General features: G+C 37.5%; 1 protein-coding gene across 6 annotated transcripts in view; it reads right to left on the bottom strand.

Annotated features, from left to right (window-relative positions):
• The window catches only part of TLK1 (tousled like kinase 1), a 172,980-nt gene that overhangs the window by 70,660 nt on the left and 76,915 nt on the right, over positions 1 to 25,405 (bottom strand). For 4 of the 6 annotated variants that reach the window (XM_024243612.3, XM_024243613.3, XM_054549490.2 and 1 more), the window contains one exon: positions 20,843 to 20,914. In XM_024243612.3, coding sequence (XP_024099380.1) covers positions 20,843 to 20,914 — 72 coding nt within the window. Of the gene's footprint in view, positions 1 to 19,685; positions 19,755 to 20,842; positions 20,915 to 25,405 lie in introns of all 6 variants that reach the window. The other 2 variants (XM_063712866.1, XM_054549491.2) reach the window with 1 other exon arrangement.

Raw genomic sequence — 25,405 nt, forward strand, 5'->3', positions numbered from 1 at the left:
TAAAAAATTCAAAACAATACTTTGTGGTGTGAGAATTACAAGAAATTCAAGTTTCAGTATTCCTAATAAAATTTTATTGGAACACAGTCACACTCTTTCATTTAGGTATTGTCTATAGCTGCTTTTACATTACAACGGCAGAGCTGAGTAGCTGCAACAGAGTTGGAATGGCCCATAAAGTCGCAAACATCTGGCCTTTTACAAAAAAAGTTAACAGATCCCTGCTCTAGATGGTGGCTCTGGTTCCAAATGACATGTGTGTTCCTATAACAGATAGCAAGTATTTTCATTAGACTAATACAAGTAATTTTTCTGGAGTTTGACAAACTTTCCTGCTTAGTCAAAAATTAAAACCAAGAGCAAAAGCACAGGCAATGGCACCAGGCCCTCAAATTCTAGAAACTTGGTAAGCACCTCTGGTGCCAGAAAAATTCCTGAACTTCATAAGAGCTCCATTAATATTTGACTGAATGAATGAATGAATCTTACTAAACAACTTAAAATAAATCTCTTAAAAGCATCATGGTCCCCCAACAAGGAGGGGATTTAATCCGTATTTTTATGTCTCTGAGTGGGCCTACAATTAAATATATGAATAACAATACACAGCCTAATTCTTATTGAACACATATTGTTCCTCTAAGTACCATCTTGAGTATTTAAAGTTCTCTCACCTCCATTTTGCCAACAAGATAACAGATTCAGAGAAATTGGACCAAATGTTCATAGCCTCTGAATTCTTTAAAAACAGATGTTACATCTTCTCCCTACCTCACCCTCTTACCCCACTCCTAGCATACAGTTATTACTTGATAAATACATGAATGAATATTAAGTAACTTACTCAAGGTAACACTACCAGTGTGGCAGAGCCAGGATTCAAATTAAATTCAGTTCTGTATAATTCTAAGACCTAAATGCTCTTTATTTTTTCTATGATATCCTATATCAAGAACTAACTAAATGAATCTACTATACAAAAATATTTCAGAATTTTAGTGTTTATAAATAAAACTCAGTATGTCCAATGAAATGCCAGTATGTTTTCATTTCACAAACCAGAAGTCTTAAAGAAATCCACCCTAACTGGCCATCTACTCGGGAGGTAGACTGCTATACCAGCAATTTTGGGTAGGTAGTTTACTACTTTTGTTTCATTGTCAAAATTACCAAACTCAAACAATAATCAATCTGTTTTCCTAGAAATAAAAATATCACTACATTAAAAATTCTTTTAATATTTATTAAAGAACCCTAAATCGGCCAGGTGCAGTGACTCATGCCTGCAATCTCAGCACTTTGGGAGGCCGAGGTGGGCAGATCACATGAGGTCAGGAGTTCGAGACCAGCCTGGGCAACATGGTGAAACCCTGTCTCTACTAAAAATATAAAAATTAGCCGGGCATGGTGGTGCCTGCCTGTAGTGCCAGCTACTCGGGAGGCTGAAGCGCAAGAATCGCTTGAACACAGGAGGTAGGGGTTGCAGTGAGCCAAGATCACACCACTGAACTCCAGTTTGGGTGACATAGCGAGACTCCGTCTCAAAAACAAAAGAACGCCAAGTCTACGTTAAAATAAAAGATCTCCAAATAATTTATTCATATCCTTCCTAACTTAATTTATATATAAAAAAGTCAAGAAAACATAATTTTTCAGAATACTTTAATGTTATACAGTTTTTTAAGCATGGCAGGATCCTATTCGAATTCCATCTTAAATCTTGACTAGGTACTCTTGAACAGGCAAAAATAGGGGGGAAAAACCCATACAAAATGTTATAATTCTGAAACAGTTATATTGGAAACAGCATTTTCTAGCTAGAAAACAAAACAAAATGTAAAGTTCAAAATGGTTCTGTACCATTTTCTAAAGTATATCCTAAGGAACTAGTGTTCAATGGTGGGTTGAGAAGGCTATATTCTAAATGAGGGTGAAAAGGGGTGAGTTTAAATGGGGTAAACAAAATTAGATTTCTTTACTGCAAGGCTTCTCAGAATCATCAAAATGCTAACATGCACTGGCTATTTCCAAAAGAGGGATGAGGTGGGAAGATACAATAAATTTTCAAAACTTATTTGAGACAACATTCGTTAAATACTTCACTGGATATGCACTTTAGGATATTTAAGGTTGTTTTGTTGTTTAACATACAGATTACTTAGTTTTGTTGTTTAACATATAGATTACTTCGTGAAGATTTTTTCCCCTAAGGCAGAATTTCCCAGTGTGGAGGTACGGGACAATCCATTGGCAAAAATGTCTTTTCATTAAACCAACCAAAAAGCAAACGAATGCATTATAATTATAGTAAAGAAGGCAACAAGTTTACCTCCTTTAAACCAGAGAAGAATTTACAGATGGAGAAGAAAAAGGGTAACAGGACTAAAATTAATTTTAAGACTGTTGTGCCCCAGAAGTTATTAAAGGGGAAGGAGAAGGGAAGGAAGTATGTGGCTGAGTTAAGGCTCTAGCCTACCAGAGACATATCCTATGTTTACCTCTACCCTGAATCTGCAAACACAGCATCTCCTATTTAATATTGAGATTCCAGATGAGATTTCCTTTGAAAAAATAGTTCGGCAGCTTTTAAAAAAAACTACTGATCATGACCAATGATTTCCTTGAGGAAATCCAAAGGACATCAACCAGGCCACCTATGTATTTGCTAAGGTATACAATGTGCACATATTAAACATTTTATATAGAACATTTTCAAGATTGCTCTTGCTAATAATGCTGTCATTTCTTTCTTTTATTCTCTATTTTTTTCTTAACTATCCTACTATAAATAGACCACTAAAGAAAAGATTAATATGGAAGGCAAATTTGGCTTTGAAGTAAAGATGAAAAGTATGCAGTAATTATAAAAGGCCAAAGAGCTCCAATATACAGTGAAACAGTCGTTAGGAGAAAATGAAGAAAGGAGAGACTAGTACACTTTAAATCAAGTTAGCTGTGTAAATGTTAGACTTGTAATCACACCAAAACCTGAATGACTACTCTGGCATTTAGAGATTCCAAGATATTAGTATGAATTTACACAGTATTTTCTACCAGTTGAAAGTTTGTTGAAAAAACACAAAGACAAATTTAAAAGACTCAAGAGGTGTAGTGACATAATTTAATCCTCCAATTTTACTTGGAACTTAGGTCAGTGATTATTAATCAAAGTTTTCATATCTAATCATGTAGTCTGCTGGTTTTATCTTATAATAAAATATAAATGAGTCTTTCTTCAATGTAAGTAAGACCAAACATAAGAACACATGAATCTCAATGCTGTTACAGTATGAGGGACAGAAATCAATATGAATTATTCCATGAAAACAGATAACCACCTGTATAAGCCTCAAACTAGAGAGAGATTTAAAATTATGGAAATAAATGCATTACAGAAAATTTTACAGTATACAAAAAAAATTTTAATAGCAACAAAAAAAGAGGGAGTGGATATTAAATTTGTTCTTCATTGGGACTGACTGAATAGACAACAAAATTCAGGTATCATCATCTCTAATAAAATCACTATAGTTAATAGACATTTTGAGATGGAGTCTCGCTCTGTCGCCCAGGCTGGAGTGCAGTGGCACGATCTCGGCTCACTGCAAGCTCTGCCTCCTGGGTTCACACCATTCTCCTGCCTCAGCCTCACAAGTAGCTGGGACTACAGGCACCCGCCACGGCGCCCGCCACTACGCCCGGCTAATTTTTTTGTATTTTTAGTAGAGAGGGGGTTTCACCGTGTTAGCCAGGACGGTCTCGATCTCCTGACCTAGTGATCCACCCATCTCGGCCTCCCAAAGTGCTGGGATTACAGGCGTGAGCCACCGCGCCCAGCCCTCACTGGCTATTCTAATGATTCACACTTGGGTACCAAATTCAAGGGTACTATAATTTGAACAAATGGCATGACAAGCCTTTTTGCTGGCAGCTGGTAAAACAATGTTCAATTTTTATCCACATTTCTAGGCAAAACTTGTTGAACCAGATGTGAGACAGGAAAATGTTTGCTGCTTTGTATCCTATTTACATTTAAATGTTACCATGAAATATGCACATCGGAATTCAAGGATGATTTTGAGCTGGTATGACCTGAAATTCACATAGTCTGTCTCTGCCCAAGAGTTAAAACTTTAATATTGATAACTATTATCTGTAAATATTTACTTGAACCTTTGACCTCTAAAAGAAGATCTCTATTATAATGCTGATTTTAATATTTAGTATAAAAAATTTATGTATGTAAAATTTTGGAATCCTATCATCAAATAAAAGCATTTCCTTGTAGTTCTAAGTAAATCAAAATCATCATATCAGCAATTTGGAGTGTAGTATATTTTCTGCTGTACTGCCTTTATTGTTTAATAACGTGTAATATAAAAGATGGTAGAACACCAATAAGAAGAAATTGGGTAACCACCCAACTAAAATATGTGCTGTCTTACAGGTATATTTAAAGTATGTCACCTCATACATTTTTGTAAAGGCTGAAGGACTCTATTTACACATGCACAGAATTCACAACCATATCAGTACTCCAAAGAAATGTAATATTAAAACAATTACTTTTATGCTCAATTTTTAGCAACTACTTAACTTGACATCCTCACATTGTGACTTCTTAAACTATCACTTGGACCCACTGCATTCATACATGTTTAAAGGAGTATACTAAGTTTTTAATATTGATGAAAATGATTTTGTCTGTTATTTTCTTATCGCTTATGTAGTCTATTTCCTGGCATTTTCCCTTCTCTGGCTATCCCTTTAAGGCTTTATTTGTTAAACAGTATATACTATAAAATTAGAATAAAGTTGAACTTTCTCCCCTACTCAAATTACCTTGCCAGTAGTTTTCAAATCATACAAGAATAAAACAGCCATTTAGAACAACTGCTGAAGGGTGGGGGCTGGGAAGTAACATTTTCAGATAATTTATTCCGGAAATGCTGGCATTTTGAAAGTGCTTATAATAGTCAAATTCAGAGCTGTTGTCTCACAACTTTTGGCCCATTGTGACACTCACAATGGAGTAACATACTCTTGTATCACACCCCTACAAACATTCCTTTGAACATGAATCCCTAGGTCTGTACAATTATTTCTCTGGTATACATACTTTTAAATGTAAATGCTGTATCACAGAATATGCGCACTTCGTTTTTTTTTTTTTTTTTTTTTTTGAGACAGAGTCTCACACTGTTACCCAGGCTGGAGTGCAGTGACATGATCTCAGATCACTGCAAGCTCTGCCTCCTGGGTTCATGCCATTCTCCTGCCTCAGCCTCCCGAGTAGCTGAGACTACAGGCACCCGCCACCACACCTGGCTTGTTTTTTTTTGGTATTTTTAGTAGAGATGGGGTTTCTCCATGTTGGCCAGGATGGTCTCGATCTCTTGACCTTGTGATCCGCCCGCCTTGGCCTCCCAAAATGCTGGGATTACAGGCATGAGCCACCACGCCTGGCCACACGCTTAGATTTTTAAAGATAATGCCAAATTGCACATTCAAAGCCAGTATCAATTGAAATGTTTACATTAACACTGTATGAAACTACTCACCAATCCTTTGAGATCTGATGGGTAAAAAAGTGTTACTATTTTTCTCTATACCAATACAACATTTTTTTTTATTATTATACTTTAAGTTCTGAGGTACATGTGCAGAACATACAGGTTTGTTACATAGTCATACACGTGCCAAGGTGGTTTGCTATAACCATCAACCTGTCATCTACATTAGGTATTTCTCCTAATGCTATCCCTCCCTCAGCCCCCACCTCAAAATAGGCCCTGTTATGTGAAGCCCCCTCAACCGCCCTGCCCCGTGTCCACGTGTTCTCACTGTTCAACTCCCACTTAAGAGTAAGAACATATGGTGTTTGGTTTTCTGTTCTTGTGTTAGTTTGCTGAGAATGATGGTTTCCAGCTTCATCCATGTCCCTGCAAAGGACATGAACTCATCCTTTTTTATGGCTGCTTAATATCCCATGGTGCCAATACAACACTTTTAATCAGAAAAATAGTGATCTTTTTTTTCCAAGAGATGGGATCAGCCGGGCATGGTGGCTCAAGCCTGTAATTCCAGCACTTTGGGAGGCCAAGGAGGGTGGATCACCTGACCTGGCCAAGGTGGGTGGATCACGAGACCAGCCCGGCCAACATGGCAAAACCCCACCTCTACTAAAAATACAAACAAATTAGCCGGGTCTGGTGGTGAGCGCCTGTAGTCCCAACTACTTGGGAGGTTGAGGCAGGAAAACCGCTTGTATCTGGGAGGCGGAGGTTGCAGTGAGCCAAGATCGCGCCACTGCACTCCAGCCTGGGCAACAAGAGCAAAACTCCACCTCAAAAACAAAAACAAACAAAAAAAAGAAAGATGGGGTCTCCCTTCATTGTCCAGGCTGGACTGTAACTCCTAGGTTCAAGTGATCCTCCTGCCTCAGGCTCCCAAGTACCTGGGACTACAGACATGTGACCATACCCAGCTTCTTTGTTCTTTTTTTAAATTGTTCTATCATATCTTTATTAGCATTGATTCTCAATGCTGACTATACATCAATCATTTATAAAGCTTTTATTTAAAGCTTATGCTGGAATCTCCAGTCCAAATTTAACCATCTCTGGAAAAAGACCAAAGGAATCATTAATTTTAAAAAGGTCCAGAAGTGATGTTATGTATCATCAGGATTAGGAACAGTCTGTCTGTCTATCTAGGTTTATATATAAAATAATAAGTTGTACAGTTCCCACATACTCCACTTTACAGTATCTCTAAAATTAAGAATGTTATTCCTTACAATCTTCCATATTAAAGACCAAAATTATTACATATAGCAGAAAACTAATTAGGTTATAAGAAGTCAAATGGGTTGTCATGGTTACTCGGTTATTTTAGAAAAATGAGAATTTTAAAGAAAATTGGTAGAACATTCACTGTGTTCTACTGACATAAAAATACATCTAATATTTTTTAAACTAAAGAATAAAATTCTGAAACAAAATTTGTCAGTAATGTCAACTTGTGCTCAATGCTTTAAAAATCCAGTCTAAAAGCAACATTTAACAGATTAAACATTTGTGAAGTGCTGTTAGCTCAGGTATATCTTAGATTGGCAAATCTGCTAATTACTATAAGTTATCTGAAATCTAAATATTTCCAAAGAGTACCATTTTTGTCCAAGACTTATCAGGGTAATTTATATAACAAGTTATATACTATCTTAGTTATATGGAAAGATTATAACAGCACAGTAGTTGAGAGCATCGCTTTGAAATAAGGCATACTTTGGGATTCAAACTCTGACTCTGTTAACTTGTATCTGTGTGACTATGGACAAATTTATTTACTCTGAGCACCTGTTTCTAAATTTAGACATGTAAAACTTAAGAAGTTGCAATCTAGCTCCATTGGTAACATGCTAAAAACTTTCTTTTTTCTCCTTCCAGTAATGAGTTGGTTCTCAACCAGGAGAGATGGTTATTTGGCAATACCTAGAGGCATTTTTGGTTGACACACTGAGGATGGGGGTAACAAGGCTGTAGATATCTAATGTACAGAGGCAGAGATGCTGCTAAACATCCTATATTGCATAGGACAGGAACCCCACCCCTCAAAATTTATCCAGTGCAAAACGTCAATAATGTTAAGGGTGAGAAACCTTGCTTTGATGAATACATTAAGAATCATTTGTAGTTGGTACATAAAACTAACTGTATGGTGTGCTTTTTTACTTTCATTCTGAGTTTACAGTGAAAATTACCAGAGGCTATATGACGTGTGATGACATCTCACTGGATGATTTATGGATTATGTATTTGTGAATTCTAGGGTTACAACATTTTGTTTGAAATCCTAAAATGGTAAATACCAAATAGTTGTAACCAACATAAACAAAAGCTCTTTAGGGTCCTTCAATTTTTAAAGTTACAGAGCAGTCCCTGAGACCCAAAATTTAAAAACTGCTTTTGTAGATACACTCATCCTGATCGTATACTAGGAAATGCTAGCAAGTGAGATGAGTATGCTAGAGAATAAGTAGTAGCCTATTAACGAGGTGGGTAGACAGTGATGTTACCCTGTCGTGTTATCAGTCAACAGCTATTTACTGAGCACCTATTATGGTAAAGAACTATACTGGGTTCCACTTTAAAAGAATGTCTTCACTCTCTTACAGTAATAGGCCATTTTTCTCTTCCAATCTTGTTTCCACCAATCAGCTTAGAGGGTTCCTTTTTAATTTTTTTTTTTTTAATCATTGTGGGTACGCAGTGGGTGTATATATTTATGGGGTTTATATTTTGATACAGTTGTTACAAACAACTGTAACACAAAGGTGTTACAAACAATCCACTTTTAGGTTTTTTTTTAAATATACAATTAAATTATTTTTGACTATACACACTGTTGTGCTAGCAAATACCAGGTCTTATTAATTCTTTCTATTTTTGTACCCATTAACCATTCCCCCTCCCCACCACCACCACTCTTCCCAGACTCTAGTAACCATCTTTCTACCCTCTATCCCCATAAGTTGCATTGTCTTAATTTTTAGCTCCCACAAATAAGTGAGAACATGTGAAGTTTGTCTTTCTGTGCCTGGCTTATTTCACTTAACAATAGGACCTCCAGTTCCATCCATGTTGTTGCAAATGACAGGATCGCATTCTTTCTTATGGCTGAATAGTACTCCACTGTGTGTATGCACCACATTTTCTTTATCCATTCATCTGTTGATGGATACTTGGGTTGCTTACAAATCTTGGCTATTGTGAATAGTGCTGCAAAATGGGAGTGCAGGTATCTCTTTGATATACCAATTTCTTTTATTTTGGGTATATATCTAGCAGTGGAATTGCTGGATCGCAGGGTAGCTCTATTTTTAGCCTTTTGAGGAACCTCCGAACTGTTCTCCATAGTGGTTGTACTAATCTTCACTTCTACCAACAGTGTATGAGGTTTCCCTTTTCTCCACATCCTTGCCAGCATTTGTCATTGCCTGCCTTCTGGATAAAAGCCATTTTAACTGGGGTGAGATGATATCTCATTGTAGTTTCGATTTGCATGTCTCTGATAAACAATGATATTGGGCACCTTTTCACCAACTTGTTTGCCACTTGTATGTCTTCTTTTGAGAAATGTCTCTTCAAATCTTTTGCCCATTTTTAGATTGGATTATTGTATGTTTTCCTACAGAGTTGTTTGAGCTCCTCATATATTCTAGTTATTTATTCCTTGTCAGATGGATAGTTTGCAAATATCTTCTCCCAATCTGTGGGTTATCTCCTCGCTTTGTTGATTGTTTTCTTTGCTGTGCAGAAGCTTTTTAATTTGATGTGATCCCATTTGTCCTTATTTTTGACATGGAGTCTCGCTCTGTCACCCAGGCTGGAGTGCAGTGGTGCGATCTCAGCTCACTGCAAGCTCTGCCTCCCAGGTTCACGCCATTCTCCTGCCTCAGCCTCCTGAGTAGCTGGGACTACAGGCGCCCCGCCACCATGTCCAGCTAATTTTTTGTATTTTTAGTAGAGACGGGGTTTCACTGTGTTAGCCAGGATGGTCTCGATCTCCTGACATAGCGATCTGCCCGCCTTGGCCTCCCACAGTGCTGGGATTACAGGTGTGAGCCACTGCGCCCGGCCCCATTTGTCCATTTTTAGCTTTGGTTGCCTGTGCTTGTTGGGTATTACTTAAGAAATCTTTGCCCAGACCAACGTCCTGGAGAGTTTCCCCAGTGTTTTCTTATAGTAGTTTCACAGTTTGAGGTCTTTTTAGATTTCAGTCTTCAATCCATTTTGATTTGATTTTTGTATATGGTGAGAGATAGGGGGTCTAGTTTCATTCTTCTACATATGAATATCCAGTTTTCCCTGCACCATTTATTGAACAGACTGTCCTTTCCCCAATGTTTGTTCTTGGCACCTTTGTCAAAAATAACTTCACTGTAGATATATGGATTTCTATCTGGGTTCTCTGTTCTGTTCCACTGGTCTATGTGTTTCACTGATCTATGTGTCTGTTTTTATGCCAGTACAATGCTGTTTTGATTACTATAGCTTTGTAGTATAATTTGAAGTCAGGTAATGTGATTCTTCTGGTTTTGTTCTTTGCTCAGGATGGCTTTGGTTATTCTGGGTCTTTTGTGGTTCTATACAAATTTTAGAATTATTTTTTCTATTTCTGTGAAGAATGCCATTGGTATTTTGACAGGGATTACATTAAACCTATAGATTGCTCTGGGTACAATGGACATTTTAACAGTATTGATGCTTCCATTCCATGACCATGGAATATCCTTCCATTTTTTTGCATACTCTTCAATTTCTTGCATCAATGTTTTATAGTTTTTATTGTAGAGATATTTTACTACTTTGAGTAATGTCTAAAAGCTGGGTGGGGTGGCTCACGTCCGTAATCTCAGCACTTTGAGAGGCCAAGGAGGGTGGATCACTTGAGGTCAGAAGTTTTACCAGCCTGGCCAACATGGTGAAACCCCATCTCTACTAAAAGTACAAAAAAATTAGCTGGGTAGGCCAGGTGCGGTGGCTCACACCTGTAATTCTAGCACTTTGGGAGGCCAAGACTGGTGGATCACCTGAGGTCAAGAGTTTGAGGCCAGCCTGGCAAACATGGTGAAACCCCATTTCTACTAAAAATACATTAAAAAAAATATATTAGCCAAGCGTGGTGGTGGGCGCCTGTAATCCCAGCTACTGGGGAGGCTGAGGCAGGAGAATCACTTGAGCTCAGGAGGCGGAGGGTGCAGTGAGATGAGACGACACCATTACACTCCAGCCTGGGCAACAGAACAAAAACCCCATCTCAAAGAAAAAAAAAATGTTGGGTGCAGTGGTTCACTCCTGTAATCCCAGCTACTCAGAAGGCTGAGGCAGGAGAATTGCTTGAACCGGGGAGGTGGTGGTTGCAGTGAGCTGAGATCATGCCACTGCACTCCAGCCTGGCAACAGAGCAAGACTCTGTCTCGGGGGGTGGGGAGTTAACGTCTACATATTTCATAGTATTTATAGCTATTGTAAATGGGATTACTTTTTGGTTTCTTTTTCAGATTGTTTACTGTTAGCATATAGAAATGCTACTTTTTTTATACTGATTTTGTATCCTGCAACTTTACTGAATTTATCAGTTCTAATAATTTTTTGGTATAGTCTTTAGATTTTTCCAAATATAAGATTATATCATCTGCAAACAAGGATAATTTGGCTTCTTCCTTTCCAATTTGGATGCCCTTTACTTCCTTCTCTTGTCTGACTGCTCTAGCGAGGACTTCCCATTCTATACTGAATAAGTGGTGAAGGTGGGCACTCTTGTTGTGTTCCCTTAGAAATTTCTTGCTGTAAAAAACAACCACTGAACCACATCAAATATACTTTTTTAAAGGGTAATATTTAACAGCTGTTTGTTTGCTTGCTAAATAGCTTACAGAACCATTTCAAGATTTCATGACCTACAAGAACTCAACTAGACAGAATATATCAGAATTTCCAAGCAGGGAGCCTGGCTACTTAAACATTAAAAAAAGCTTCCTGAGGAATTCTGATATACATATTCTTCTACCTTTATGGAAAGAGATGTACACCACCAGGAGGAGACTCACATTTGGTTTCCAGTTCACTTTTCCTTCCAAGAGACTAATAAGCATGAACATATTCAAGCAGGACTCACTTCCTTTGCTATGAACCCGGTTAATACAATATATTTTAGTGTCAGATACTCTAATTTCTGCCTGAATATAGGTCTCTAAAAGACTGCGTCCTTCAATATATAGTGGTGAATTAAATACTGTTTTCTCTTTTTTTAAAAAAAAAAAAAGTTACAAAGTAATTTCAGGTATTTCACAGAAACTTTTAAGTCTAATAATTCATGTTTATTTGTCTTAGTAACAGAGAAGAGAATAAACTTAACATCCCCCCACCCACCCCCGCTTTTGTTTTCTTTCTTTTTTTTGAGACAGAGTCTTGCTGTGTCACCCAGGCTGGAGTGCAGTGGTGCAATCTCGGCTCACTGCAACCTTGGCCTCCTAGGTTCAAGCGATTCTCCTGTCTCAGCCTCCTGAGTAGCTGGGATTACAGACATGTGCCACCACGACCAGCTAACTTTTTTATTTTTAGTAGAGATGGGGTTTCACCCTGTTGGCCAGGCTGGTCTCGAACTCCTGACCTCAAGTGATCTGCTTGCCTCAGTCTTCCAAATTGCGGGGATTACAGGCATGAGCCGCCCCTCCCGGCCACATTCCCCATTTTTTATGTTACAAAATAATACCATTTTCCATGCATACAAAGAGTACTTGCTTTCAAGACATCATTACTGTACATATTGTTCATTGTATATAGCAACATTGTTGCGTATCATGCCTCAGTAAAAACAATGACATAGGCCAGAGGTGGAGGTGTAGTGGCTCATGCCTGTAATCCCAGCACTTTGGGAGGCCAATGCAGGCAGATCATTTGAGGTCAGGAGTTTGAAATCAGCCTGGCCAACATGGTGAAACATTGTCTCTACTGAAAATACAAAAACTAGCCAGGCAGGCTGGTGGGTGCCTACAATCCCAGCTACTTGGGAGGCTGAGGCCAGAGAATTGCTGAGCCCAGAAGGCGGTGGTTGCAGGGAGCAGAGATCGTGCCATCGCACTCCAGCCTGGGTGACAGAGCGAGACACTGCCTCAAAAAAAAAAAAAAGAAAGAAAGAAAGAAAGAAGGAAAAACCAGTGACATAAAAATAGTAAGATTTCTGGTAAGAACAAAGTGAGAACATACTAGCAGGAAGATAAATAAAAGACAGAGGAGGTCAACAAGCAGAACACCACAAACATCATTTATCACACTAACATATTTTAGAAAATAATTTAGGCAGCAAGATAGAATATGTCTTAAAATTGATGATAGGTGTCTAACATCTTAAGGAGCAGAACAGATTTAAAGAGAGTAAGTCAAAAGCAAGGTAATTTATTCAGGAGTAAAAGGCCTAAAAATGTAAATTTCAGTGATACTTATCCCATCCAACAGTAAATCAATTTTTAAAGTCTCTCTTCTTTCTTACTAGGTACTCAGAGTAAGGCATTAAAAAAAAAAAAAGATTTCTCCAGGTCACAGCAAATAAATATAGACAAATTAAAATTTAATGAGAATGTTAACAAAACTTAAGGCCAGTATCACCTCTGTTTTCAAATAGAATCATAGCTAAGCACTAGTGCTTAGAATCACACTAAGCACTAGCTAAGCACTAAGCATTATTAAGAGGGCAAAAAAGAAGGTATGAGAAAGTGGAGGTGGGTATGTATATAAAACAAAGTTAAATCAGGAAATGCTCTAGATGCAACAACTGTCCCAGCTTCCACATATCCACATAATTTAAAATTCATAACTCAAAAATCCCAAAATATACTTTGATGAAAAATACACAGTAATTTGAGGTCAGTGGATAAAGGCTTAAGATTTGGTAGTTACCCAGGAAAAAGGGTGGAAAACTACTTTGGTTATAGAGATAGTATATATTTTAACTTGTTCAAATCTGATTGAGATTATACAAAAGTATTCTGAAAGATGAATATTAAGGATTAAATTGAGAAAAACAGAATAATTTGATATATGTCTGCTTTATAAACGTGAATATTCTGGAGTATATTGTATATAAGCACACATATAAACAGACATAACTGTGCTTCTCCAACATTAATTATTAAAAATGATGTAATTAAATGATATGTTCAGTCACAAATATCCCAACTTCAGTAAGAAATAAATAAAGCAGATAAATGTATCCTAGGGCATCCAAAATGAGAAGAGGAAAAATGGTTATGGTTTTAATAATCATTAAGAACTCCAAATGAGCTAGAAGATACATAGTCTAACTTAGCATCTTGGGCTTAGGTAGAGACAGCAATTGTACAGAATCTGAAGGTGCTATGGTTTGACTATGTGCCCTGAAGTTCATGTAGAAACTTACTCCCTGTAGTAAGAATATTAAGAGGTGGGGGGAGGCAGGCACGGTTGCTCATGCCTGTAATCCCAGCACTTTGGGAGGATGAAGTGGGCGGGTCACTTGAGGTCAGGAGTTCAAGATCAGCCTGGCTACTAACATGGTGAAACCCTGTCTCTACTAAAAATATAAAACTTAGCCAGCCATGGTGGCGGGCGCCTGTAATCCCAGCTACTCAGGAGGCTGAAGGAGGAGACTCGCTTGAACCCAGGAGGTGGAAGTTGGAGTGAGCCAAGATCGTGCCACTGCACTCCAGCCTAAGCAACAGAGCAAAACTCCATCTTGGGGGTGGGGGGAGAAAAAGAGGTAGGGGCCTCATGAATGGATTAATGCCATTATTGTGGGGATGGGTTCGTTACTGACAGAGTGGGTTCCTGATTAAAAAGATGAGTTGAGTCCAATTCTCCCTCTCTGTCTCACACGCTCACTTCTGCTTTCCATCTTCTACCACGGGGTGATGATCCTCATCTGATGCTTGACACCATGCTGTTGGACTTCCTAGCCTCCGGATCCAAGAGCCAAATAAACTTCTGTTCATTATAAATTGCCCAGTCTGTGATATTCTGTTAGAGCAGCAGAAAATGAACTAAGACACAAGATCATTGTGTTTAGATAGTGAAAGTGCTACAAGAAGAACTGCAAATAGGTGGATCAAGGCAGGTTTTAAAACTTAGAAAACACTGAGCAGGGCGCGGTGGCTCACACCTGTAACCTCAGCACTTTGGGAGGCCGAGGGGGCCGGATCACGAGGTCAGGAGATCAAGATCATCCTGACTAACACGGTGAAACTCCATCTCTACTAAAAAAACAAAACAAAACAAAACAAATCAGCCAGGCGTGGTGGTGGGCACTTGTAGTCCCAGCTACTCAGGAGGCTGAGGCAGGAGAATGGAATGAACCCAGGAGGCAGAGCTTGCAGTGAGCCAAGATGGCGCCACTGTACTCCAGCCTGGGCGACGAGTGAGACTCCGTCTCAAAAAAAAAAAAAAAAAAAAAAAAACACTGGTACTCAAGAAACACGGGCTCTTATCTTCATAAAATAATGTGGGCTGTTAGCCAGCAGGTCAGGTACATGACCATATTTCTAACTCCTTCAGGTATTCTAAAAAATTTAAATAAAGGATGAGTGGCCTTGGTAAACTCTCTTCTCTGGTCCTCCCATAAAATTTTTATCAATCCTCAAATCCACAACCCACTCACACTTCTTTCCTTTCAGCTGATAACCTATTTTCACTGTGAAGTAAGAGAAAAGGTTATCAGATATGCAAGTTCATCTACCCCAATTCAGGGGAAAGATGTTCCTAGTCCTGTCTATGAATAACGCTGCCCACTCAGGGTCTGGATTTCACCCATTCATTCCTCCTCCAGGAAAAGATGTGTGGTTTTGTTTCTCTTTTCCTCTCTCTTCAGCACTTTGTCTCCATCACAGCTCTGCTATGACTCTTTCCTTAGCACATGATATGTCAAACCTGTCTTGACTCTAGATACTGTCTCCTTTCCTTTATAGTCAAGGTTCTGCCAAAAGCAGTCAATATTTGCTGTCGCTATTTCCTCACTTTCTAATTTCTCCTTAATTAACTACAATCTGGCATTTTGTTCCCATTAATCTACTAAAATTAAGTCTAAGTGTCAAATTCTTAGTCACTTTTTACAGTCACTATCTTAACTGACTTCTATGACATTTAATTCTACTTACTATCACTTTTGGGTCTCAGGATCCCTCTATAACTTTTAAAAAATTGTTAAGGGCCCCAAAGAGCTTTTATTTACATGTGTATAACTATCAATATTTACTATTTTAGGATTTTAAACAAAAACATTATAACAATAGAATATACAAGTGTAAAAGAATAAAAATGAATAAATCAGAGTAATGATATCACATGTTATACAGCTTCTGGAAATTTTCATTGTGAATTCATGAGCTAATGAAAGTTCAAAAGTCAAATAATGTGTTAGCACTTTTATAAAAAACACTTGACTTCGTGGACTCCTTGGAAGAATCGCAGGGGACCCCTAGGAATCCTCAAACCATACTCTGAGATCTGCTTATCTACAACCAAGCCTTTTTAATTAACACCTATGCCAAAGACCCCTAGGTCTTCTTATCTAGCCTGACCTCTTTCCTGAATTCCAGATATCTTCTACTGTGCCATTTACACTTGTTATCTTCCTTCTGTGATGCCTATCTCAATCAAAGGCACTCTAGCTAGATCCCTTTAAATCATCTTAGGCTCCTCCCTTTCCCTCTTTACGCTAATTCCAAGTCATCAAACCCTACTGATTCTACTTTTTAAAAATCTAATGAAATCTGCTGGGCTGGGTGGCTCACACCTGTAATCCCAGCACTTTGGAAGGCCACGGCAGGCAGATCATGAGGTCAGGAGTTTGAGACCAGCCTGGCCAACATAGTGAAACCCCGTCTCTACTAAAAATACAAAAATTAGCCAGGCATGGTGGCACACACCTGTAGTCCCAGCTACTTGGGAGGCTGAGGCAGGAGAATCGCTTGAACCTGGGAGGCGGAGGTTGTGGTGAGCTGAGATCATGCCACTGCACTCCAGCCTGGGCAACAGACGAGACTCCGTCTCAAAAAGAAAAAAAAAAAAAAAAAAAAACTAATGAAATCTATAAGCTTGTTGGAAATGCAAAATTCTACCCCAGACCTACCGTCATAAACATTAAGTGATTCATTCACACAGAACAGTTTGAGAACCACAGTCTTGGGTGGTGATAGTCTCAGTAACCAAAGTTAGAGAATCCGAAGAAGGCAAAGCCCAAACAGCAAACTTGAAAATACTAGTTAGAAGTCCTCTTATCTCAAGTTTTTCCTCCTAATATGAAACCTTGAAGGTTTTAGAGTTTTATAAAGAAGGCTGTATTCCTTAACTAAGTGATCTTCCTAACTTGGGTTTCATGTCCCTCCAACGCAATCCTCTACATTCCATCTGTGGGAGCCTTTCACCTCTACTTTGTCTTTTGTTTCCCCTGTTTCAATGGCTATCCACCTGAAGTCCAAATTCTTTACTATGAAATACAAGGGTCTTCAAAACCTGACCCCTGCCTACCTTTCACCATTCCTGCATATACTCCCTCTACCAGAAGTTTGAAAACCAGTGGAATCACCGAAGCAGCTAGGCATTTTTTAAAGCTTTTCCGGAGATCTAAAGAGCAGTAGTGGCTGAGAATCACTGTCCTCTCTTAAACCAAACTACTTGTCATACTCCCACATAAAAGCAAACACATATCCTCGTCCCTCTGTATACCTTCTTTTCATACTTCGCTCTGTCTTATGGGATGAATTCACAGCCTCTCTTAAAAACTCGACTATCACCTCTTCTTTGAAGGAAGACCTCTTTGCTTCCTTTCCCCTACAGGTAAATGGAAGTGGTGGTTTCTTGAACTTTGCTTCCATAGTATCTTGTGCTTGTATATGTTACAGCACAGCCTACACTGTCATGAAGCAGACTGTCTAAATGTTTGTTCTACTAAACACTGATTTCATTTGAAGGCAGGGATTGTATTCTATTCATCTTTATATTCTCAGTGATTGGGCAGAGACTAAAAGTTAATAGTTATGCAAATGTTTACTGAAAATATCCTGAATTTTTTGGAGCCTGCTGAATGGACCAGGAGTGATGTAAAATAAAACAAAATAAAAACAATACCTTCCTACCTACCATCTTCTTTTATTTACAAGAGGAAAAACTTTTTCATTCTAGTTAATTCCACATTTAGAAAAAAAGTCAGATTCATATATAAAATAAACCGCATACAAACTGAAATAAAAATTTCACTTGAAGTAGATTAATCAACTTAACAATGACAATTGGATGCTTTCCAGTTTTAACAGTAAGGGTAGAAGAAAACAAGAGGATTCTGGATGTCTGAAAAAGAGTATTGGGTAGGAGAAAACAAAGTACAGAAAAGGGATTGTAGTGAGTTAAAACCATCACAAATCCTAAGAGGGATTCAACAGAAAATGTCCAACTGGTGAACTACAACAGGGTATGCATACTAATTATATTAAAATATGGATATAAATTTCAGGAATCCAGGGTGGGGTATAAGGGTGGTAGGAGAAAGCAATTTTTTTTTTAAAAAAAAGTAATAAACTGGCTGGGCACGGTGGCTTACACCTATAATCCCAGCTACTCAGAAGGTTGAGGCAGGAAAATCGCTTGAACCTGGGAGGCGGAGGTTGCAGTGAGACGAGACCGCACCACCACACTCCAGCCCGGGCAAAACAGTGAGACTCCATCTCAAAAAAAAAAAAAAAAAAAAAAAAAGTAATAAACCTTCCAGTACTATTTGCTCCCAAAACCAAAAACTACTATTTTAACAACTGTAGTCAACTGGAGAATGGATTACCAAAAGAATAGTGACATCAGAAGACAATGAAATACTTCATAAACTTTACTATTAGGAGTACTAGGAAAAACAAAAGTACTTCTATCCTGCAACTGTTTCTTCTCATGTTTACTTAATGATCTATAAATATCTGTATTTTGACATATATAAAATTTCACCCCAAAGGAATTCATTAAGGTATCAACTATACAGATAAAACCTCAGAATCATTTTCCAGATAAGCAACTCCTTAAATGGAAAGATACAATAAAATAATAATAATAATAATAATAATAATAATAATAATAATGGTAATAGTAATTATTTCTTTGAATCTTAAGGACAATGTATAATCTGTAGTCATTTCTGTGCCACTAGACTTAACCATTAATTTGTAAAACTCCAAGACAGAGAATGCAGAACAGCAAAAGTCAAAAGATTTTTCTTTCTTTTTTTTTTTTTCTTAAGACAGGGTCTCACTCTGTTGCCCAGGCTGGAGTGCAGTGGCACAATCATGGCTCATTGCAGCTTCGACTTCCTTGGCTCAGGTTATCGTCCCACCTCAGCCTCTCGGCTAATTTTTTGTGTTTTTTGTAGAAATGGGGCTTTGCCATGTTGCCCAGGCTGGTCTCGAACTCCTGGTCTCAAGCAATCCTGCCTAGGCCTCCCAACATGCTGGGATTACAAGCATGAGCCCCCATACATGGCCCAAAAGATTTTTCAAGATTTTCTATTGCTGCCCCAAATGTCAAAACTTCAATACAGATAAAGCTAAGTATATCTAATGATTAACCAAATTGTGTTTCATTGCAAATGCCAGTATGGTCTTTTAAAAAACAAAAACATGTTTTAACTAAAAATATAGCCAAAAGTGATCCTTGGGATCTTTAAAGGGAAGTTGAATTCTCTTACAGACTAATTCCTCTGAAGAAATCCAAATACTAAATCTATAACTTATATTTGGAATATGGGTACCTATAAAGAACGTATAACTGTGATAAGTGATCTAACTTTCACCATGTTTTGCTTTTTAAAAAAATCTATCAAAAATATATTTAGTGAACAGAAAAGAGAAATATCTAAAATTATTTTATTGCTCTTCATAACACAAATGCCTATGAAACAGGAGGCAGGTGAAATTACTAAATATTCCCAATTCTGGGAAAATATCAAGAAATGTTCCAAAGTCCAGGAAATATAAAGTGAGAACATTCTTGATACAATTTTTAAAAAACTTTGACTAGAGCTAAACCTACAATTTTCAAAGGCTTAGTATAAGTATGTTAATTTTTAAAAAACTAAACTGATAATCTGATGCTACAGTGGCTACTAACGCTTACCTCAAGGGAACCTACTGCAGATAAAGTCCCGTCACTTGCACAGTCCTTTCAGCTGCCTGCCAGTTGTTTCTGTGGAAGGGAAAGCCTGATGAGTGAGAGCCCTATGCCATACTCCTTTGCAGTGTCAGGGTGCCTGCACAGAACTGCACGAAACTGTCTACCTAGAGATTTCTAGATGCTTTCCATAACACAGAGCTAAAAAGATGCCACCTTTGAAGTTCCCTTTCCTCTGAATAGTGAAACAAAATGCCTAAGAGTTTCTGAGTGCTAATGAACTACTGGTATTATCAAGGTGATACGTCTATACTAACCAAGCAGAAAAAAGTCTATACTAACCAAGTAGAAAAAAGACAAAAATGGATCAAGTAGAAATAAGATTGACAGGGAAAATACACACACACACACACACACACACACACACACACACACACAAGTCACAGACCTGTATCATCCGAGAGAAAAGGCTATACCCACAAGAGTCAAGCTGTAACATCAACAAATGAATGCTAAAACCCACAGAACTTCCTGTCTACCCATTTTTAAAAGATGTCATCAAGTATATCATGCTCAGAGTAAATTAAACCATGGATCCAAATGCCTGCTTGTAAAATCCCAGATATTTTCTTGGTGGGATCAGTAAGTGGGTAAAAGGGGGAGGGATTAAGAGGGGAGGGAATTCTTCAGATTTTTTAAAATATGAAAAATGAAAACCAGCAGCATGATTCCATAAGAAATTCTAAAAAGAGGGAAAAAATGTGTATCTGTATCTCAGAAAGTACACAAACTCTTACTAAGGATCAAACTAAAAGGAAAGAATAAAGAGAAATAATAGAAAACTGGGAAACTCAACATACTTAAGAACCACCTTCCTCTCACAGAACTATGAACGGCTAATAACTGTCTCCAGTAAGAATATACATATATCATTCATTTACAAGTTCAGCTACATAACCAAAGAAACTACATTTTCTTTCTAATGCCAAATGCAGTCTTCAATCTGATTGTTGTGCTTCATAAGGCAGAACAAAACATTCCTATAAGAAACTTTAAAAGCATTAACCTTTAGCAAAAGAACTGATGAAGAAACAAAATACTAATTAAAACAGTGATTCCAGCTTTTACTTTAATAGCACCATATTTAAAATGAAATTACTTACCTCTGATTCTTTGTCACTTAAAGATCCCAAGCTTCCAAAACTGTGATTAGAGCTTTCGTTATTTGTTGAGGCCTGTTAAAGATTTTTTAAAAGGTAAAAATTAGGAGTAATTTTTTTAAAGCAGTGGGAATAATTTTAAACAAACATATTACAAAGTACATAATCTATCTTCATAAATAAATTCCTTTAAACAAGCCAAATGAGGTAAAAATAAGAAATACTAAATTCTTCACAATATATACTTTGAAAAGTTTTATCAAGTCAATAAAGTTCTGCTGTGTTTTAGGAACTGACTTCTATTAGCTGGTTTTTTAAATCCCACTTCAAAAGCAAAGGAACTGGGCCATTGTTAGGATGACAAGATCCCTAAAATTATTACTCAATGTATTAAAAACTAATGCTACCTTTGGCTGAAAGTATTATTCGGGCTCTTCAGGTCCCTTCACAATTATCAAATTCCATCATGTCTGAAACACACCTCTTTGCCTTTCTCTGTATTAACAAACTGTCCTGTTTTTCTTTTTTTTTTTTAATTTGTTTTAACTCGATCTCTTCAAAAAAAATCTTTGACCATCTTGACCATTTTAATTGCTTTGCTCAAGAATTTCTCCATTTCCTTGACAATATTTTTGAACTGTAACAAAGAAAAAAGAGCTAACATTCTGTAGGATGATGTCTGCTTTGTTTCCAATATGCTTCTATGATACTTATTATCTTGTGCACTTTTTTGTACCATCAGTACATCAGATCAAAGTCTTCCAGAAATGCTTAGACCAGGAGGCTGACAGATTATGGCATATATGTCAAAGATGATGCAAGAATTAACATTACATACAGGCGAGCCAATTGATATCCTCATGTTTCACCTCCACTTGTAACAGGAGTGGCTGCTAATCCTACTATTAACAGGTTGCAAGTTAGACTATAATTATATAATTGAAATTAGATTAATTTCCAAAGTGACAATTCTGAGCCATTGCATACATGCCCAGTACTATGCTGGATACTGTAAAAGCTGCTGTCAACAAAGGATAGCACTTGAACTAATTACAATTCAAGTAGTACTTAGAATAAGTTATAATCTAATTATGGCAGGATTATCAAATTTGAAACAGCAGTAATTAAGAAGTAATACATTAGAAAGATTCTGGGACAGTAAGGGCAGTGGCAAAGCATTTGAGCGTCTGTAAATACCCACCAAAAAAAATGTATAAAACTAAATAGTAAACCAAAAACCCACAGACAATATTTACAACAAAACGAGGTGACAAGAATCTTCATGAATCCCCCTCAAAACATCAGATGGAAACAAGTCAACAACCATAGATGATGTATGGTATCATTATCAATATGGGAGGAAACAGAAAGAAACAGATGTCTGTTAACAGATTTAGAACAAAAGACACCTAAAACAGCCAACAAGTTAGGTACAGAAGCTAGGTTAACTTAAGTACAGAAGGGTTTTGCACTTTCAATTAATGACTAAGTGGGAAGAGTCCACGGTTACATCTAAGAAGTGAGAGCAGTCTAGCCTCTATGAATCCTTGAAACGGATCTTTACATAACAGGGTGGTACAATGAGTACAAATTACTGGGTGTGGAATGAAAATTAAGTACTATATAGGTACAATTACAATAATGGAAAGAGAATATTCAGATAAAGCAGGGAGGGAACGCAGCCTAGCAATCTCAGAAAGCAAATGCCACAGTTTTGAAGCATGCCTAAAAACAGCAGTGGAGAAAGCCCTGTAAGAAAAGCCATCCTGAACCGCACCAACTATTTAAGTGTTCAGGAAATCCAATTTCACATGAAAGTAGGCAAAAGAAAATTATGCAGGTCATAAAGGTACAAGAAAAAATAAAGTAAGATACAGAATAACATCCAGATAATAAAAGCATACCAGGAACACACATCCACAAAATAGGTAAAAATTGTAACCTACTATTTTAAAATGAACTAAAAGATATTACAAAAATGACTCAAGACATGAAACAACTATATAAATCAGATTTCAAAAAAACTCAGAAATAAGGTAACAGAACTCGAGAAATCATTAAAAGTAAAAGAAAAAGTTCCAGAAATAAAAAGTAAATCTGAATGAACCCAAGAGCAAATATATACAGTAGATAATGCTTTAAGATAACTAGAAGGCAAAAAACAGGAACATTTTCGAAATCAAAAGAAATAAAGAGATAAAAAGGATTTGAGAGTAAGCAACAGCTGATGAAGCAACAAAGATCAATATACAGATAACAGAAGGCCCTAAAAACTACTAAAGCCAGAAAATAGTAAAAACTGTAATTCAAGAAAATGTCCCTGACGGCTGGGCACAGTGGCTCATGCCTGTAATCCCAGCACTTTGGGAGGCCGAGGCGGGCAGATCACCTGAGGTCAGGAGTTTGAGACCAGCCTCACCAACACGGTGAAACCCTGTCTCTACTAAAAATACAAAATTAGCCAGGCGTGATGGTGCACACCTGTAATTCCCAGCTACTTGGGAGGCTGAGGCAGGAGAATCACTTGAATCTGGGAGGCAGAGGTTGCAGCGAGCCAAGATCACACCATTGCACTCCAGCCTGGGCAACAAGAACAAAACTCCATCTCAAAAAAAAAAGAAAAAAAAAGTCTCTGACATTTTCAGTTGTCAGTCTCTTGTTGTCAGTTGTTGTTTTTTAAATGTTCAATTAAAAAAATTGAAATTACTGACAGAGCACCATGCACACCTAAGAATAACAACCCAGAACGCGAACATCAAAGGCAAACACTTTATGCTAGACAAAAATGGAGTGACATAAGCTATTCAAGGAAAGAAAATAAAAGCAAAGTGTTTTATGTTCAGTAAAATCCATTTTAAACACATGGAAAGCATAGATAAACAGTTACCAAAAATGCAAGCAATTAGGGAACCCTGCTCCCATGAGCCCTTCCTAAAGAATCTACTACAGAACAAGCTTAAGACAACCAAAATGAATAGTTTACCAGTCTAAGAACTGAAGGCAAGCAATAATATGACTTACTGTTGATCAAGATTAAATGATAATGACAAGGGAGAGGATATAATATTTAATGACTAAATGCATGCAAAGTTAATAGTACAGTATTTTTAAAACTAGGGCATGGAAAGCATATACAAAATAATTGTTTTCAGTACCCACTTTGTTCACTGTGCTAATGTTATTTTGAGACAGCTATGTGTGTGAAATACAGAATAAAGTAAAATATTTAAGGGATATCCAATTCTATCCTCTGCTTCATATCTTCGAATTTCATAATTCACAGTATAAAGATGCATATAAAAAAAAACCTTATAATCCTGAGTTTGAATTGGAAATATCAATAAAAATTCACGAAATATTTTTATCTTTTAAAACAAACAATAAAAATATAAGTAGGTAGGTAGATGAATAAGATTCCACCACCAGTAAAAACAGAATACCTTATTTTCTACAGAAAACTATATATAAATTCTGGAAAAAAAAGATTTAAAAAAGTCACTACCTGAATCAAAAGTAGGCAGAATCTAAGTACAAGATAACACTTAGAAGAAGGGAACAGAGGCTGGGTGCAGTGGCTCACGCCTGTAATCCCAGCACTTTGGGAGGCCAAGACGGGCAGACTTCTTGAGGTCACGAGTTCAAAACCAGCCTGGCCAACATAGTGAAACCCCGTCTCTACTAAAAATACAAAAAATAGCCAGGCGTCATGGCGCATGCCTTTAATCCCAGCTACTAGGGAGTCTGAGGCAGGAGAATTGCTTGAACCTGGGAGACAGAGGTTGCAGTGAGCAGAGATCACACCACTGTATGCCAGCCTGGGCAACAAAGCAAAACTCCGTCTCAAAAAAAAAAAAGAGGAGGAAGAGGAAGAGGAAGAAGAAGGGAGTAGATCTGGGTAGGTTTCCTGTTTTTACAGCTTTTGCTGAGGGGAAGGTCCCGGAGATCAGAGCTGCACAGACAGCAGTTGAAACCTAGATCAAAATCTTTAGTCTTACTGGCTTGAAAAACAAGAGTTTCAAGCTTCCAAAGAGGCTGCAAAGTAAGCAGGGATATGCTGGAAAATAAAGAGCCACAAAGGGAGAGTCCCAAATTCTGCATATTAACTCTGCCTACTTCTTTGGCTGGTCAGTGATCTATGCAAAAACGGAGCAGACGATAAGCAGCCTAGATAATAGATAAGACTAAAACAACTAACAGGGATGTCAGTGCTGCCCTCTGCAGGGAGACATAGTTTAAATTTCAGTCTAGCCAAGTTAACTGCCTCCTAAAACAAAGAAAAACAAACAAACAAGTCTCCAAAGTCACTGTAATGTGTCATTCACAGTGTGTAGGATACAATGAAAATTTGTAATCATATGAAAAACAAGAAAAAGTGAACCATACTCAAGAGGAAAGACAATCAATAGATACTAATCATGAAGTAACACAGATTTGGAATCAGCAAATAAATAACATAAAGCAGCTAATATAAGTAGCTCAAACGACAAGATTGGAAATTTCAGCAGAAAAATAAAAACCGTAAAAAGAGCTGAACGTAAATTCTACAACTGAAAATTTCAGTCTCTA

This window comes from Pongo abelii, chromosome 11 (assembly GCF_028885655.2).
Source record: "Pongo abelii isolate AG06213 chromosome 11, NHGRI_mPonAbe1-v2.0_pri, whole genome shotgun sequence".
Classification (NCBI taxonomy): Eukaryota; Metazoa; Chordata; class Mammalia; order Primates; family Hominidae; genus Pongo; species Pongo abelii.